Raw genomic sequence first — 18,363 nt, 5'->3', positions numbered from 1 at the left:
GGATATTGTACTGGGATATCCGTGGAACAGCACATTTTACCATACCTCATGCTTTACGCTGAATGATTATTTTGCCTTAGAGACAAGGAGCCTCTGTTAATGACAGTAGCAGTTCAATAAGCTGGAGGTATTCTTGCCTCATCTGAACAGACGCCTATGACACACAGGCAAATCTGAAATGGAAAAACTTCTGAATACGTGCCTTGGAAACATGTATTTAAACATTTCTGTAGTCGGGACACTGACGTGCCATGTCCCTCCCAGGTGTTGTCTCTCTTCTCTAGAGCCTTGGATATCTTCATGATTTGGTGAAACAATTCTTCTGAAGTAGTTCTACATAGCGTTTAATGCAGCTTATTTTTCCCACATCGATGTTACAGGTAAGCGTTTATTACCTGACAGCTTTTTAAAGTTTAAGGGCAGCCACTATTCTAACATGAGCAGCTGGATAAATGTCCTTATCATTTTGTTTTTTCTCAAAATCGCTTTTCATTCTCCTTCGAGGCAACAAGCAGTTCACAATCAGTCATCCACAGTTCCCAGAACAGCAACACTGAGAACAGGACCAGTCTCCTCCTGGAGGCACTCAGCTCTCCTCCCGGCCCTCCAGGGCATCACATTGGCACCCCTGGGCTGGCTGGCAGGCAGGGCAGCCAGGCTTTTTAATACCAGTACTGAAAGGGGGCTCTTGCAACCCTACCTGTTCCACCTCGTTCCCTTGGCAGCAAATATGGCAACAGCAGTGCCTCACAGGGAAGACAGGCAGAAGATGTTGAGGTGGAATACATTTACAGAAATTGGTGGATAAAAATCTTTCTATTTCTTTTGCTAAGTACCAATGTTACTAACAGCAATTCACAATGCTAAGTTTCGCAGCAGACATTAGCTCACCGAGTAACAGAGAAGAGAGTAGCAATTAACTTAATGTAAGCCCTGGGAAGCAGTCAGATAAGTAGCAAAGATTGTTCCCTTCAACCTAGGGCAGTCTTCTGCTACCAATCTGGAGAGAAAAAGCTCCATATCCCATTACCAATTCTCTACGACATGCAAAACCAAGAAATACTGAAAGAATCCATGAATAATTAAGTTTCAGCTGATGTTAGCAGAAAGCTCAACTGGATTGAGGATGTCAGACTCCTCATTAGTTCACTGGCAGGAAATAGACTGGGTCAAATTCATTCTGTAAGTAATTCCTTGGAAACAAATAAAGCCACCTCAGCAAATGGTTTTGTTCTGGGTCTCGGGATTAAAGAATCTGCTACATTCTACCATGACAAAAAAACTAAAAAACAGTTTAGTTTGCTTTTTGTGAGTTTCTCGTGCTAATAGTTGTGTTCAATCACTCAATGCAAACATTTGCTACCCACACTGGTGATACAGGCTTCCCAGTTCTGGCAAGCTGGGCCTGCTTCATCTAAAGACTCCCTCCCTGTGTTTTCATACTGCCCCTTATGTGGCTTTTCCTCCTCCTTTCCCCTGTCCTCCTCATTAGATACCAAGGATTCCTGCTGCCCTGCCCTTGCCATGTCAGGGACTGTATGCTCCTTAGTCCCTCTTCTCTCAAGGGCCCTCTTCTCACTCCCCATGCCAAGGGCTGTGTGCTTCTGCTAAACAGATGGCAGCTGTTCCATGTGCCCCTCATTTACAGTTTTCTGATTTCCCTTCCCTTTTATGCCCACTGATGCCCAAAACAGTTCTGGACAGACTGAATTAATCAGACAGGATGATTAGATTATCCAAGAAAAAACCTTTCGAACCGAGCTGATCAACAGCCACAGTGAAGTAGCCTGAAGTGAAGCAATAGCAGAAAAGGATAGTTCAGGGAACTATGAGTTAAGAACTATTTAGGAAGGAAAAAAAGCTCTATTGCAATGCATAAGGGCTACCATGGTTCAGCTGCTATTCAGTATACTGTGCATTTACCACTGCATGCAATGAGATTGTCATTTAGACCAACGCAGGCTATGGCTATGGATGGCTGTGGCCATGGATAGCTATGGCTATGGATGGGCAACAGATTCAACCACTTCCCTTGATGAAGGGAAATAAAAAGCCCTAAAGATGGAAATGTTTGTCCATATGGACGTCCTAAAGTAAACATCCTAAAACCTGGGGTTCTTTCATCACGGGAGCTGCTTTATCTGAGTCACCACGAACGGACTTGGGTATCCCATCCAGGTCTAGAGTGATTTCCTCTAACCCCTCCAGCAAAGGGACAACAGGTTCCATTTGTTAGAAATAGGGATGTCTATACGAGAGCTTTCCCAGTTTCTGAGGAGCAGCAACAGACTGTCCTAGAGACAGATATGTGAATGACCTGAAACACTACTGGAGCTAAGAGCTCCTCCTTGGCCAGATTCTCTTCTCTAAATCCTTGAGGATGGCTTGTCTTATTGTGCTTGAGTTGAACATGAAGTAGGCTTCAAATATGATTTTAAGTGCTCTCTGTTGCTTACTTCCTTCTTCGCATGGCATGTTGGGGTACGTCTTTTCTGATGAACCCTTACCTTTAATGCCTACACTTCAGAATTCAGAAACACGGCGCAGAAATTGTGTGCATGAATGATTTTCAAACAAAAAATATAAACTAGTTTTGCTAGGTTTGCTCAGACACTACCTACACTAGCCATCAGCCTCGAGTCAGCACCGGAAGTGACCTCTGACTGACTCTCATGTCCATCAGCATTTCTTACAAGCCTTGGAGTTCTTTGCTCAAAGTAACACCAAAGTTTTAAAGGCTCCTTCTTTCCAAAATAGAGTGCACAAAGTGGAGGTTCTCAAAACCAACATCACTGCAGAGCAAGGATATATTACCTGAAAACTTGGTAGTTTCATACACCCATCATGAAGAAAGGCTTCCTCCTATATTAGTAAAAAGACTTAATGTAAAATAAAAAACATCAAATCTATTTCTAATTAGTGTATTTTCTCTCATGATCGGTCTTAATCTATTTGCTAAAGCAACTAGGATTCACCCACAGCCTGTTCTTTCCTCCCACCACTCTTTTGGTGATGTCACATAAGGGCTTTCTACTTGTTGCAGGTTGGACTGAACCCGGGTGTTTTCCAGGAGGTAACTTTCCACTTTCTACCATCAGGGACACCTGAGTGGCTTACTGGCCAGTACTCAGAGCAGGAGCACTCTGTTCTGCCTCCTTCAAGGCTAACTGTCTGATTTTTCAGCTTTAGAAGCTTAGACAGCACAAAAGTTTGAGCTCCTTCCCTCCCCCATCTCCAATGTTCAGCTAAAGCACACTGTGAAAGGGAAGATGAGAACAGGTAGCAGGTAAAGGCTTTTGCTCCCTTTGTGCTGTCATGTGGGCACAGAAGAGCTCAGCTCTCTGACCGATGCACCTGCTCCAGCTGTGAGGGAACACTCATCTTCAGTTCATACTGAGCTTGAGGATTTTCTACATACCTGCCCAGACTGGACCTGTCTGAACTTGCTCTGTCTCATTCAATCTGAGAGCTGCCTGTTCACTACCTTGGAGCAACCGTGATGTCAGCCCCTACATCGGAGGGGTAAACTGCCCGCAATAATGCCAGTCTGTACACAAACTACGGCGTCACCCTGGCCTACAGCTCACAGGAGAGCTGTCAAAGTGGATTAAGCCACCACTTCTCACCGTACACTTTTGCTTTTAAGAGGCTCCTCTCATGCCCCCAACAGAGGTGTTTCAACGAGCAGGAAGGAGAAGGCAAGGGGTGTCAGAGAGTGATGTAAAGGACTCAGAAGAGTTAATGGAGAGGGACAATCAAGATACAATCAAGTTGGAAGCCCTTCATGGGGAGAGGGCTGGGGAAAGGATGCCAGATTTACACTTTTATGAAATTAAAGCTCTGTTGTTTGCGATGGTAGTAAAACTTACCTATATAACAAAGAATGATGTTGTAACATCAGATGCTGACTTCACTGCACGCTGAAGCAGAAGTTAGACCGATTGTAAGGAGAACTCGATAAATCGTGTTTGTCGAAGGCAATACGAGGCTAACACCAGGCACTCTAACTGGGCAGCAGCAATGTTCACTGTCTCCCCTTACACCACTTTGCTCTCACATGAAGTCCCCTCTAACTTCAGCAGTAACAAAAGCCCTACAAAGGGCGGCACAGACCAAAACTCTGCATACATTGCACAGTGAAGCATCTCACTAACCTAAGAACATGTTAGATCTGCTTTTCTTGAATCTCAGTCAGAAACAAACAAAAATAAATCATTTGAGAAATGAAAGTAATTTGGATGTGTTCCTCCCTATTTAATAAGCACGCGTCTAGAAAGGAACCAAAATGCTGGCTCAGGACTCTCTAGCTTTACCTTCTGGGCTTTTATTCCTTAGCGATGGAGGCATTTCCACAGCATGAAGCAGATGGCTGAAATAAGCATCTTTCCTAAATCAAGCTGCATGTGGAAGCCTAGAATCTATGTAAGGTACGAAAAAGCTACAAGCAGGAGGAATGAGGGGGTGGGGATGAAGGAAGGAGGAGGAGGAAAAGACAGGGGGTGGAGAGTAACAGTGGAGAGCAGCAGTGGTCCAGCCCCTCAGAATCTGAAAAGCATCACAGGAGCCTCTGGATAAAGATCAGCCTCAGTAGCAAGGCTAGGAGACAGAGGATTTCTGCTCAGTGATAAAACATGGTGAGTAGGATTTTTGTGATCTGCCTTATTGTCTGCTCTGGTGCAATGGCATTTCCTTTGCTCTGACACTCACAGCGACTCCGAGGGACTATTGTTTCGGGATGACTGCTTGTCTTTGGAGCATTGCTTTTTACTTACTTTTCCACACATCTGACAAGTGTGTGCCTATATTTCTATAAATGCACATCCTATCTCCTTTTAAAGCAATAAATTACTGAAAGCAGCCAAAGCTGACAGCATTAACACTTTGCTGTCTGGTACCGACAGGCTGCTGGTCAGGGCAAATAAAAAATACCCTGTTTCCTTCGCAGGTACACAGCAGGAATCTCGGCTCAGCTGCCTTCTCCCAGCAATAGAGCGATGATTCGATAGCTCCCTGTGCAGGAGTTTATGTCATGTTTTTAAATGGTGTCATTAGAACATTTCAAGCAGTTACATTTCTTTCAGCCCCAGGTATAGAAGAAAAGCGAGTGAGGGGTGCAGAGGTTTTGTCAGAGAAGGAGCCTCCTTTTGTCATGGTCTCAGCCTCCCTCTGCACGCCCCACACGGGGCTGGAGGATGCAGTGGGTGCTGCTGTTCCCCCGGGATGCCTCCTGTCAGCACACAGCTGGACAGTATGCTGGGAGTAGAAACGTGGTTAATTTTACTATGAAAAATCCTGAGCTCCACGGAACAGTTGGCAGGGCTTAAAGGAAGGCTCAGGCTCCCCTATAGCACATCGCTAATAAGATTAAGCATTTAACTACACATCCTTCCAGCATTCTGCTGGGAAGTATAAGATTTTACTTTGTGTGCTCAGTGGAATTAAGGTTGAAGAAAAACACACCGATGTGCTTTTTGCTGGTTCTTCCTGAGAAAGCCATTGCCTGACCTAAATGTACATGCAAATAATTAGGCATCCTGGGTTACCCAAGAGAGACAAATGATTAAGGGGAATGATGAGATACAGCCACTAACGATGATGAGAGGAGTACTCCTAGCAAGAGGCATGATCTCAATGCAGGTTTGTGTGTCACACAGGAGTCTTTAAAAATAAACATTCTTCTGTTTCCTGAATCACGACTGTGATTACATCCTCCATCCTTCCCACCCTGTTCTTCTCTGTTTTTTTTAATGGAGATGAGATACTAGCAGGGTAATCAGTTTAAGCGAGAAGATGAGCCCTGCTTTAAAATCCTCTTTGGTTTTCACCATAAGAACTGTTGTGTTTATTTGCTTACTAGAAACGGTGTTACAGTAACTGCAGACAGGATATCACTTCCCTCTAGCAAGGAAGCATTTTATTGTTTTGTAATTAAAAATCAAATTAACAGAATGGAATATATGGTCATGATTATTAGTAAGTATTTCCATTATTAACTTTTCTCTTCTGAGACAGACTTAAGGTTTTTGACCATAAGTAAACAGTCTTATTCCAAAAATACCCCCCCTCCCCCTCCTTTCCCTACATGGGAGCACCAGCTGTTCTTTCTGCATTGCTAATTGATTAGATCCTAAGCATTTAAAATTATTATTGTCCACTGATTTTAAAAGTAGCTGTGGTTCTCACCATCTCTTGCTTGCTTGTTCTCACATTTTAGGACTTCCAACTGGTGCGCAGCAAAAATCCCCCCGAGGTTAGCCAGGCATAAGAAGGGAGAGCCTCCCAGAGCACTCCGTTCTTTTTCCCTTTCCCATTACACAATTTCTCAAGAAATATTTTAAAAAACATTTCATTTTAAAGTGCATCCACTGTAAGTGTAATACGTGTTCAAATTGCCAAACCAGACATAAGTTTTCAGGATATTTAATTATGTTACCATTTTTGTTTGGAAAGCAGGGGTAACATTTTCAAAGGTAACTCTGATTCTCAGGATCTTAAACCTGATTGATATGAAGCCACTTGTGGAAAAGCAAGTTTGGACTCATTCCAGACTTGTATCCTAAAACATAAAAGCAGTCCAAACAGAGATCTTTCCTTCTTCTTAAATTAAAAAACCTAAGAGAGTATGCAATGTTTATCAACTCTTTCATTTAATAAAAGGAAAACTCTTGGAGAGAGGTGAAATTAAGACTCCAAGTGGCATGTAGAATTCTGCTTAGCAAGGGACAGCAAGCTACCATCCCCACAACCTTCCAATTTTAAGAATGATCAAAATGTAAAGAAGCAGAAAGAGCACTCCTATCTCCCCTGCACAACGACTGTACTCTGAATTTGGCTTATTTCTATCTCCAAGAGAGACAATTATACATAAACTACATGTCAAAAAAGCAAGTAAGAGTGTCCAAGCCAGACAGCTGATAAGGTTTTGAAATAAATGAACCTAATTATATTTTCTCCTACTTCAGCAAAAGTAGTTTTGAGCCAAACCTGCCGAAGCCAGAGAGTTTATCTAAATTTCCTCTTCATAGTACTACTATTTCTATCCATGCAACCTCACTTGCATGAGGTTGCATGGATACTTCTGCCTTCCCAGTAGGATGATCTTCCTAGAGTCCCATCCAAGAGGACCGCTATTTTAGCTACTGACACATTAAAGCCCAATCTATTTTACTTTTCTTTGAAGATAATCTAAACCAACGTTTCCACTGTGAGATAAGGTAGTGGGATATAAGATAACTTTGACACCAGTCTAAAAAACAAAGCAAGTCTTCCTCTATTCCTCCAGAAAGGGAAAAGTGTAGACAGCTCAGCCTGGCAGAAAGCTTTGGGGGCCATGGGTAGAGGCAAGTGTGACCCCTTACCTCTCTGACCCACGTGACAGAGGCAATATTTGGACAGTTCGCCTCCTGCTTCCACCCATCTTCCTCCTGCTTTCTAATAAATATCCAGTCCAGCTCCACCCCTTTTTGAGCTCCTTGTCTGTTTACCTGGACTTAGGTAGAATTCAGGTCATCTGAATATGGCTCTTATTAACCAGAACAGTTACTTAACTTGGTCTTGTTCAGACTTCATAACCTAGAACTACAACCAACTGCTTTTACTGTTCTAAACCCAAGTCTCCTCAGCCCCCAGGAATGTGTTCACCTTCCCATTCTAAAACTTTATCTTACTTTTTGATGAATCACAGACACAGTAAAACCTTCTCTTTTTATGAAAAGGCTGTCAGACACCCTGCACACATGGTATATGCTAGAGCACGAAGTATCTCTGCATTTTATGAGCAATATTAACCAGATTTAAACCAAAACCTTATATCCATTATAATATAAGCCCAAAATCCAGATCGAATCACCTGCTTAGACACTTGCGAAATCCTAGAAGTGAGCAGCTGGTATGATCAAGACAGATAAGAGTAGTTTACTGTAGATGGGAAGTCTCAACACTGCTGGATCTAAGATCAATGACAGTTAAACTGTAGCCCAGTATAAGATTCAAGAATGTCCGCCTCTATTTGAACATATTCCATAAGTAATTTCACAGATATTAAAAAAGAGGTCAAGTAATATTAACAAAGAAAACATCCAGAGCCTGTTGAAAACAGAGTAACCTAGCCTTAGTAGATTGACTGCTAGTTTCCACAGGTTTCTGTTCGGTACAGTGATTTTTAATTGCAAGATATATTTCGTCTGCACAGGTGGAAATCAGTCTGTCATATACCCTTTATCCCTGTGGAAGAAGAGATATACTGCAAGTTAAGTCTAAAGGAGAATAATTTAAAAGGAGCAGAGACAGACAATAGTGTAGCTGAGCAGGTGGGTCAAGAAATCCCAGAGAAGTTGTACCGGTTTTTAAATGCCTAGAATAATTTTTCAAAGAATTTTGATTAGCTTTACATAACCACTGGAGGGTAGCTTTCCCTTAAAGCACTTTAATCTGTTTCTAACTTCACAGCTTTTGGGGTTAGAGATATAACTTGTGTCCCCGCAGAGAGAAAAGAAAAAATAACTTATCATGGTACAGTCCACTACAACCAAAAGTGTTATAAGTGTTAATAGATATAAAAGAGAGCAGCATCACATAAATATTTCTGTTCCATATTTGGAAAAAGCTCATTGATAATTTATATCATATGAAAAGGAACTCATAGTATGGGATGTTACAAAACAGCACCCAAGCCAATATTTTTTAAAAATCTGCAGACTCTGGTAGTCTGCCCTTAAGAGCCCTCAAAGAGTTGACTGAGGAGATCTTCCCTTTCTTAGTGTTCATTTTTAGTAACATTTTCAATGGAGAAGATTATTCCCGAAGCTGTGTCAGTGTTAAAACAGGATAAGCAAGATGATACAATGAACTAGATACTAATTAGTCTGGCATGAATCCTGGGGGAAAAATGAGAAAAAGAATATATGGGATTAAATATAGACATTAAACGATCAGAATACAAAGTTGGTGATTATATGTGTAGCAGATATTTTAAAAAAACCCACAAAAACCCCAACACTTAACTTACTTTTTTCCTCATCAGAGGAAACTGAAAAGGTAGCATAGGCTACCATCAGTGTACTTTACATTATTATACTATGTATATTTTCAGGACAGATGTTATTCAGGCCATTTGGGCTTTTATGTTAAAACTGTTGATCTAATCTATAAAAAAAAAAACAAAACCAAAAACCAAAACCCAAACAAAAGCGACAGAAGAACGATCCTTGAAGTTTCCAGACCCAGTTATCAAACCGGTAGTCCATTGTGTTTCTTATCAAGGAGATGCAATTCAGATCAAAGATTTCTTTATTCAAAAGATTATCTAATGACGTCCTGAATTCTTAGCTTTAATAAGTTTCATACTTGACAATAAAACAAATCCACCTCTAAAAGCTTTTTTACTGCATCTACAGAAAAACTTTCCAAGTATGCAATTTCCTACAAAAATGACCCTTCCTTAATACCCAGAATGCACAGAAAGAGCTGTAGGACTTCAAAGAGTCCTACATAACATTGTTATAATGCTAGCGTTTGCAATGTCACAGACCTTTAAGGAGCTTCTCAGAAGCAGGACTTCCCACAGGGACACAGTACCTACTTCTGCAATTGCAAAGGACTGAGATGTCAGACACTTTATTTTGGGGATGTTAATAACTGGTGTAGTGTCAGCTGCTTCCGATCGTTTTCACAGCTCTGCTGGAGTTCTGCGCATTGAATTTCTTCTCAATCACACCTTGCTTTTCAGAAGCAGAGTGCAATCATGTCCCAGTGACCTATTTCTAAATATGCAAAACAAGTTTCCTGCAGCATCAGTGAACTCCAGATACCTGACAGTGTAGTAAAATGTTTACTGGCTTTCATTGAGAATGCTCTGCAACAGTCACATGCAGCCCCAAACACAAATAAGTGTGCCAACATCTCAATCATACAGATAGACGCCCATCTATCACCACCCACCACGTTTTCCACAGCATCCATACTCCTGATGTCGAATATTCACACTTCTGTTTTCTGACTTTTGTCATTGACCTACATTTAGTCGTAAATATTGCTAATCACCTGCTAATTTGCAGTTTCTCTGAGAAACAGGCTGTCACTGATCTGCCTGCTGGAGAAGTGCTGCAGGTGACACAACTCCCAGATATACAGACTTGTATCTTGTGAGGTGTGTCAGTGTTGCTGTTCCCAGCAAGCCCTGGCAACTGGAAAGCCTGTGGAGGCTACAGAGAGCTGTTATAGTTCAAGATAAACTAAAGACTGCTTTGAGTTGTACTTTAAGAGTGTACAAAGGCCAGGCTTGGTGCTGAATTTAAAATCTCCCTGGCTGTCTTTGTACTGGGTGCAGGTCTGGATCCACACATCTGATTTGAGACTGTTCTCTCCAGAGTATTGGTAACTTTTCATTTCATCAGAGCTGTTACATATGGTCTGTCAAGGAGCGCAGAGACAGCACTGTGGTGTTTGCTGTGTGTTGTAGAGTTCAATGGCTCTAAGTGGTTTTAGTTATGCCTAAACAATTCAAAACAAGGTAAATAATTAACTGAGGTCTCATTAAGGAAAGATCCAAGCACATTCTTTCAAGAACTGAACTTGGAGGTTTTGTCCTGCTTCTCATCCAGTAAATATCTGGCTTCTCTAACAGCTTTTAGGAAGCGCTTGCTTCTTCCCTAACCTACCACCATGTAAGTCCATTGAATTACTCAATGTTCAAGTTGATATAAGGCAGGAAAGGATCAGATGTGTCCATGAAATAACTGCTGGAAACATGAAACATGGCTAAAATAATTAATGACTATTTAGATGTATGAAAACCTAAACCAGATTCAATACTAAACCACATAGGCAGAGACAAAAATTGGTATTGATACGGGTAGTAGAGGATTTTTAGAAATAGCTAATCAATGCACAATGCAGATTCAATGTGGCAAGGCTCAGTGTACGACAGTGGTCTCTGTAAATCAGAAACGACACTTCTGTCATAATTAACTGATTTTCAATGTGGCATTTTTGACTTTTTACAGTAAAAGTGGTAGAGCAGAAAATTATATATTAAGCTCAGGAGGAAGCAAAAACAGTAATTCAGTTTCAGCATGCTTCCCAGGGTAGTACCAAGGTTTATGGATTTTCTATTCACAGGTAAGGGTTATTTTAATATTAAAGTGAGCATCACATGTCAAATGTTCAATCCATTTTCTCAGAAGATTTCCCACCTTAAGCTCTTCATCCTCCTCAAAGGTGCAGATTTATGAACTACACACACTTGCATGTTAAAGTTTCTCAGGCACAGCTTTTCATTGATGCCTCTTCTACTGTCAGAAAAGGACCCCCATCTTGTTAAAAGCCACCCTACAGTCATAATCCTAAATCCAAACCCCCTCACTTCTAACAGACAGAACGTTCTCTGAGCCTCAGCTACCAACTCATAATTTGTACTGTCTTCTCCTTGCTGGATCTTCCAGCCATTGCCAGCATACCTTCCACTTCACTTGATCTGCTTCTCATGCAATACTGTGACTCCGTGATGGAAATTTCTGGTGACAAACAAAACTGATTGTGTAATGCTTAATATCTGTCCCTTTGTTCTCCAGTTGTTTTCAAAGGTTACAAGTGCCAGCCACCAACCTCACAATATTTTTATTCTGCTCTTTTCTTTACAGAAACAGATGTGAGGAAGCAGTATGGAGCTCAAGAGAGGAAAGACCTTCATAAAATCCAGTGCGCAACATGAGAAAGTGCCACCAGTGCACACAGTTCCTATTGACAGAGACGATGTGGGGAAAGACAAAAAGGCAGCTCTGGAGAGAAACCAAAGTGTAGCTGAAGTCCAGCTGGCATGTTTGGCCACGCACAAGAACTACAGACTTTCTACCAGAGCAGCAAGGAATGACAACAGCCTGGAAAAATCATCCGAGTCCTCCTACAAACTTGTAAGGAAGAGTAAAACCCATGACTGCGTTACTGAGGCAGACAAAACAGAGCAGAGCAGCCCCAGCAGCAGGGCTTGTGAGGAAGGTTTCGCTGGAAAGGGTAAGGGGCGACTTGTCAATAGCATCAGCTTTTCGGGGATGTCCAGCTCCAGCAGTAAGAAAGAGTGTGTGGTCAGCCCCAGCCAGTCTGCATGCAGCAGTCAGATGATCGATTACAGGAACTTTGTGCCGCAGATGCCTTTTGTACCAGCTGTAGCAAAAACCATTCCCAGGAAGAGGATTTCCCTCAAGAGATCTAAGAAAGGGCTCAGAGATATATTTCATATAAAAAAAAATAAACCAGACGGCCTCACGTTCCTGGTTGAGAAGGACAAGAATCTGTCCTCTCCAGGCTGCAAGAGTGAGTTGTCTGGGCGTCTTGGAAAGTATCTTTTCAAAACCAGAGAAACATTTGCAGCTGATTGCTTGTCACAAGACTGCTCAGACAGTGAACTGCAGTCTGACTCTTCCTACGACTGCTGCAACACCCTGTGTGAAGATGTCGCCTCCCTGAAAAGCTTTGACTCCCTCACTGGCTGTGGGGAAATCTTTGCTGATGAGAGCTCTGCTCACCTGGAGCTGGAGAACAGCAAAGAAATTCTGCTGAGACGAAGCAAGCACAAAGACAGCCCTGTCATGGGCTCTTTCCAAGGGGGTGTGGAGCAGCTGGCCTCTCCTGGCCAGAATGAGACTGTTGAATTTGCAAAGTTTTGGGACAACATCAACAAATCAGTGAGGCTACATCAGAGTGCTCTGTTTGATAAGAAGTTACTGAAGATACCTGATCCTGATGTGGAAAAGGCTAGAAACCAGGCTGTTGCATCTGTGACAGACCCTCAAGTGTCACCTGATAAAGATGGTGACAATTCCAAAGAGAGCTCCACAGAAACAGGAACACCAAAAAGTGACAACCAGGAGTCTACATCCACAAGTGATGAAGGCTACTATGATTCATTCTCTCCTGGACAAGATGATGAAATGAAGGAAGCTCAGACCCCTGGTGTCCCAGGTAGATTTCCAAGAGACAGCTACAGTGGAGATGCCCTTTATGAGCTCTTCTATGACCCAAACGAAGTCAAAATAAACCCAGTCCTGGATGATGACTTGTGCACATCTGAGAGCACTTCAGAACAAGCCATTGAAATCCCTTTGTCCATTTACAGCTTTCATGTTGGAGCTGAGGAGAACATGGCTTCCCAACCAGCTCTAGACATTATCAGCCAGGGTTTTTTCCACAGCACATGGAAAGGCAAAGAATGTTTGCTAAAGCTCTGCGATACTGAGCTTTCATTGACCATGGGGATAATAAACTGGCTGAGAAAACACTCGGGACTTGTTTCCTCCCCTGACTCTCTTCAGAGTCCTCAATCACTGCCAGAAAAGTCTAACGATTCATCAATCCCACCCAGTCCCAGTTCAGACCAGAAAGTGAGCACAGAGGCTGAGCAGGAGAAACCAATAAAGGAAGAATCGTATACATTTAACCTACATGTGTCTTTGGATGAAAGCAAACATGCAACCCAGACCTCTTCAGTAAACGTTGCTGAAAGAGACCCCAGCCTGGACTCTTGTCCTAACACATCTAATTTGGATTTCCAAGGAAGGGAAAGGAGTCACCAAAACCATTCATGTATAGCACCTGAGACTGTGGAAACCACCATAGCATCAAGTTATGCACCACAATCACAGGCTAATGGAGACAATCTGCAGACATCTTCAACTGAGAATGAGAAGGCGACAATTTCAGGAGGACGTGAGACACCCGGAGATAAAAACCCACTGCCAGAAGAGGTGAACAGAAAGGTTGGCTCCCAGAGCTCTGAAAACTCTTTGTTAGATGATAATCACGAAGTAGAATCATGTTACTCCTACAAGACTGCTGCAACCTCACTCCTGGATCCTCTCGAGAGGGAGGACAGAAATAAACCAATGTATCACTCGCTCTCTATTTCCTGTGACAAACCACTGCAGCCTCTTACTCTCAGACGCTTCCAGAGCTACATTAGCCCCACACCAACACAGAGCAGCACTAACATAGTGCAGCTCGTAGAGCACTGTGTAACACAAGTGGCATCATTAAAAATCAGCTATGAAAACAAGCACCCGGAAGACAAATGCATTGGGAATGAAATGAATAATATCATTCGTAAGATGTCTCAGTACAAAAACAAGTTATTGCTGCAAAATGAATGCAATTGCATTGCCCAAAATCCAGAATACTCCAGTATTCCTAGCACAAACCAATACAACTATGAGACAAGTTTCCAATCCAGCAGTCTGTATCACTTGAAGCAAAATGGGGAGCAAACTTGCTCTGAAGACAAAAAAAATAGAGCAAAAATCCTAGATGAGGTCACTAGAAGCACGATCAATTTTGAATATGCCCAGCTAAACGATCAAGCGCTCTCCTATTTAAAAGACTTTGCATTTGATCTCAGTCCAAGTGACTCTACCCCTGCCACAACTCTTAGTAGACCAACATTTTTACCTCTCTTTAACTCTGTCTGCTCAGACATACCTGCAACTTTTTCACAAGCTTCATACAGCACCACCATCTCTCCAGCTGACTCGCTGCAGCCTAAGGAGACCAAGCAGCGCAGCCCAGGGCCCTGGCATGATGCAGAGACCCCGTGCAGGGACCCCTCTGTCCCCTCACCCAGAGGCAGCGACCCCAGACACAGCAGTGACAGGGAGGAACCACCAGTAACACACCTGCATTGAGAAGGTGAGTGCTTATGGGAAGCCTGAAATTAAAAGTGAAACAAGTAACACCTGTTCCCTTTCCACAGAGTGACACATATGGCAGTGGAGTCTAATACATACTCAGGGTTCCTCAGTTTTCTGGTTTCGTTGTTCTTAATCTTCACTTTAGCATGGTAGGTAAGAATAATCAGAATTTAAATTACACAATTCTCTAAATCAGGGGCTACATATAGCAGGTATCGCTTTTATTGAGTCTTACAAGTCCCACACAAAGGTTGAAGCCCCATCTTCCACCCAGGTGCAGCATTTTTCACACCAGTTGAAGCAGGGAAAATTTTTCCTTCTCCCACTCCAGGATCTTTGGGATAACACTGCAGATCTGGCTGCCTGGCCACAGACAGTGGGCAGCTTTCAGCTTGGATTCATCACTACCCAGTCATGAAATCCTCTTGCTACGTAATGATAGCATAAAAATTATGCCCTGCTTCCTCTCTAGAATGATAACTGGGTGGTAGATAGAGATCTCTACTGGAGTCCTGATGTGTGAGCTGCTATGCCAGAGATCACAGGAGAAAGCCAGACATCTGCAGAGTTAAGTCACAGGGCAGACAGGCACACCCTATCCTGCAGTGGTATACATATAGAGCGCCCTCGAGACGCAAGGAAAGCCCATAATACTATGCTGCTGCTGCTAAATGCACCAGAAGGACGTTCTTCCTTCTTGCAAGCCTGAAGTCTCTCTCCAGCAGGTGCAGTTGGCCTCTGGCCAGACTGCGCTGTGGCAGAGCAGGAGCTGAAGCCAAGGCATGCTCCACGTGCAAGGCTTGACAGGCTTCTCGAGAGAGGGATTACAGGGTCTGCGCTGCACCTCAAGCTTTTGAAAATCCTTGAGCCGTGGTTACGTACTATCTGGAGATCCAGAATTTGGTCTCTGACATGGGGTAAGAAAGAGCTTTGCTGTACAACAGGGAGAGCCGACCAAGTACACAGCTATTCTGCTGATTCAGATTTGCCTGTCACACAAGGCTTTAGGCCAGAGCAGGTACTATCTGTACACACTGCTCCAACTCTATGCCAGATGAGAAATCCTCTGTCCTCCACTTGCTGAGAGGAATCTGTCCTAAAAGAGTAAAAAGTGTGCAAATTCTCTATCACGTGCCCTGGTGAATGTGACAGATTGGCTGGACTCTGCTCAGCCCTGGCACTCTGAGAAGGAGCCTTTGGAGGCTGTGGAAGATGGAGCGGAGGCTGCAGCAAGGGCCAGGATAGAGAATTAAGGAGCAGCTCTTTATTGAACAGAGGGACGCAGGGAACGCAACACTTCTCTGGCTTTCGTTGCTCACAGCAGTGTGATGGCTTTCTGGCCATCTCTAAAGGCTTCCCAAGCAGCACAAACTAAAAAGGACAGTGTTTCTCTCTGCACGAGGCAAAAACACCCTTAAGTTTTCAAGTCTTGCGAGATTCAGGCACCCACTTTGCTATTTACATCTTCGTGCAAGTGCCCTTCCCCACTAATGAGTCTCCCAATGCAGGGAGAGATATTTTTCAGGGGTGTGCATGAAGTTGAGGGCCAGAGACTGTCAGTCTTCAGTGCTCTTTACTAGCACATCATCTAGTTATAACCTGTTCAACAGTGAGCTGTGTCTTCCTCTAGTGAAAGAAGTGATTTTGATTTTTTTTGTTTTTCTTGCAAACAATGCTGACTAATAAGCCACATTCTTGTGTCATGAAGATTTTTGGGCAGAACTTGCCACTCAAACACACATCAACACATCATAGTCCTTAGAACTATTTGCTTCTATGAGATTATTTCTGAAATTAAAACAATAATACAAGCAAGAAAAGGTTTGTGATCACAGAGAGTATATGTAAGAAACCAGTGCCAGGCACAGCTTTTTAGGGTTAGAGCAGTAGATCGATGTCTGCATTGGCCTGATATTTTTAGTTTGTTGTGAATATTAATCCACAGGGTACTGCTAAGAATATCCCTGCCTTTGCAGGCTAGGAGAGCACAAAGGGATTCTAATTTTGAGGAGTCGCTTGCTTCGTGGTAGAGAGGGAGAAGGGAGTCACAGCTGCCGTGACTGTCAGAAGTGGTAACAGACTGTGCCTTGCACTGCACAAAGCACATCGCAAGTGGACAGTACCGGACGCGGGGCACTTTCTCCTGCTTTGTATCAAATGGCAGCTGCTGTGTGCCACCGTGTGCCAGCACCGGCAGTACCTGCGGTGTCAGGGATGTGACACAGTTCACACGATACCACCTGAGTCCCGGAGAGAAGAGAATTCATTTTTTTTTTTTCCAAAAGAGATCTGCTGCTTTTTCGTAGAGGTTTCTCTAACAGTAAATGAATGGCATTTTAAAATATAGATAGGATTTGCATATTCATAAAATGACTTTGAGGAATGGTCTCATTTCAAGGACTCATTTCATTACAGGCTTGCTGTTTATCACAGATTTCTTACAGAAAAAGAATGTAGGCAATAAGTGAAATGGCATTTAACATGGTTAAAAGAAATGGCTGTGGTGACAGATATAAACACTGCCATGTGACTGAGTTTTCCTACCCACTATCTTCTTCCCTGCCTACATTAACAGATGGTCTACAGGTTTGCCGGAAGTTTTAATGTTTTTTGAAGCTGACTCAGGATCTTTGCTTTAATCACGGGGGTGGTATGTTAAGAGAGGCAACATACGAACACAGTGTCACCTCTGAATCCATGGAGACAGACATCATCGAGAAACACTCCTACGCTGGACATGACTGTGCAAACCCCAGGAGCTTATGCATGAAGAATGCTCCAAGGTTTGCTGTTTTAAAATGCCACACTCAGGAGCTGTGAGAGAAGTGACAGAGCCAGAGGCAGCTCCTGCTTTGTCCCTCAGAACAAACACTACATAAGCAGCTCTGGTGCAGCCTCTACTCTTCCCATGGACTCCCGGGCCTGACCTGGAGGAGTTGAGAAGGAGAAGGTCAACTTTCTTGCCATTTATCATGCAGCAGCCGAAAAAGTGATATCAAAAGCAACTAGAATCTCCAGGTTTTGTCACTCATCTCCACATGTCCCAGTACCCACAGTAACAAATGAGCCCATCCTCTCTGCTCCAACTAGTGTGCAGGGTTCCCCTGAGCCACGTCTGGTACAAGAAATGCCAGTCTTAGCTTCTCTTCCATTTCTCCCTTCCCTGGCATTTTAGGGAAAAATTTGCAAATGCCTCATATCCAATTCACCAGGAATTTGAACCCTGATGGTAAAGGAACTCCAGTGGCAAACGACATCCTTAACATGGGGATATCGAAGTGTTATGTAGAAGGTGGAAATTATCAGTAGGAAGTGCAGTGAAAGACATAATTTTCAATCTTCAGTATCGAAAGGCTGGGATTTAAGAGGTGAATGCAGTCCATGCCCTGAACATGGGGAGGATTCCTACATTTGTATGTTCATGGCTTATAGAAACCAAGCTGGATAAGTTTGTGCTTTTCGACCAGATGTTTTCCAGCGGGAAACTCTTCATCCTCAACAAGGGAACACTGTTCTAGAGCAGTGCATTGGGATGTCTTTTCCTGACTGTTGAAACCTCTGGAACTGACCGAACAGGCGGACAACACTGCATGTCATAGCAACCAGACACAGGTAGAACAAAGCGCTCTGCAAACCACAGCGTTTTAGACCACTGAGCCATTTCTACCACTTAACACAGTTTGAATTG

General features: G+C 43.1%; 1 protein-coding gene across 1 annotated transcript; it reads left to right on the top strand.

The window, feature by feature from the left end:
• Positions 1-11,660: 11,660 nt before the first annotated feature.
• AMER3 (APC membrane recruitment protein 3) lies at positions 11,661-14,655 on the top strand. Its single transcript, XM_009984538.2, is given in 2 exon segments — positions 11,661-14,581; positions 14,583-14,655. Coding segments are annotated over 2 exon segments (2,994 nt in total).
• The last annotated feature ends 3,708 nt before the right edge of the window (positions 14,656-18,363 follow it).

This window comes from Tauraco erythrolophus, chromosome 11 (genome assembly GCF_009769465.1).
Source record: "Tauraco erythrolophus isolate bTauEry1 chromosome 11, bTauEry1.pri, whole genome shotgun sequence".
Lineage (NCBI taxonomy): Eukaryota > Metazoa > Chordata > Aves > Musophagiformes > Musophagidae > Tauraco > Tauraco erythrolophus.
The sequence above is the reverse complement of the archived record's forward strand: the minus strand, read 5'-3'. Positions and strand labels throughout refer to the sequence as shown.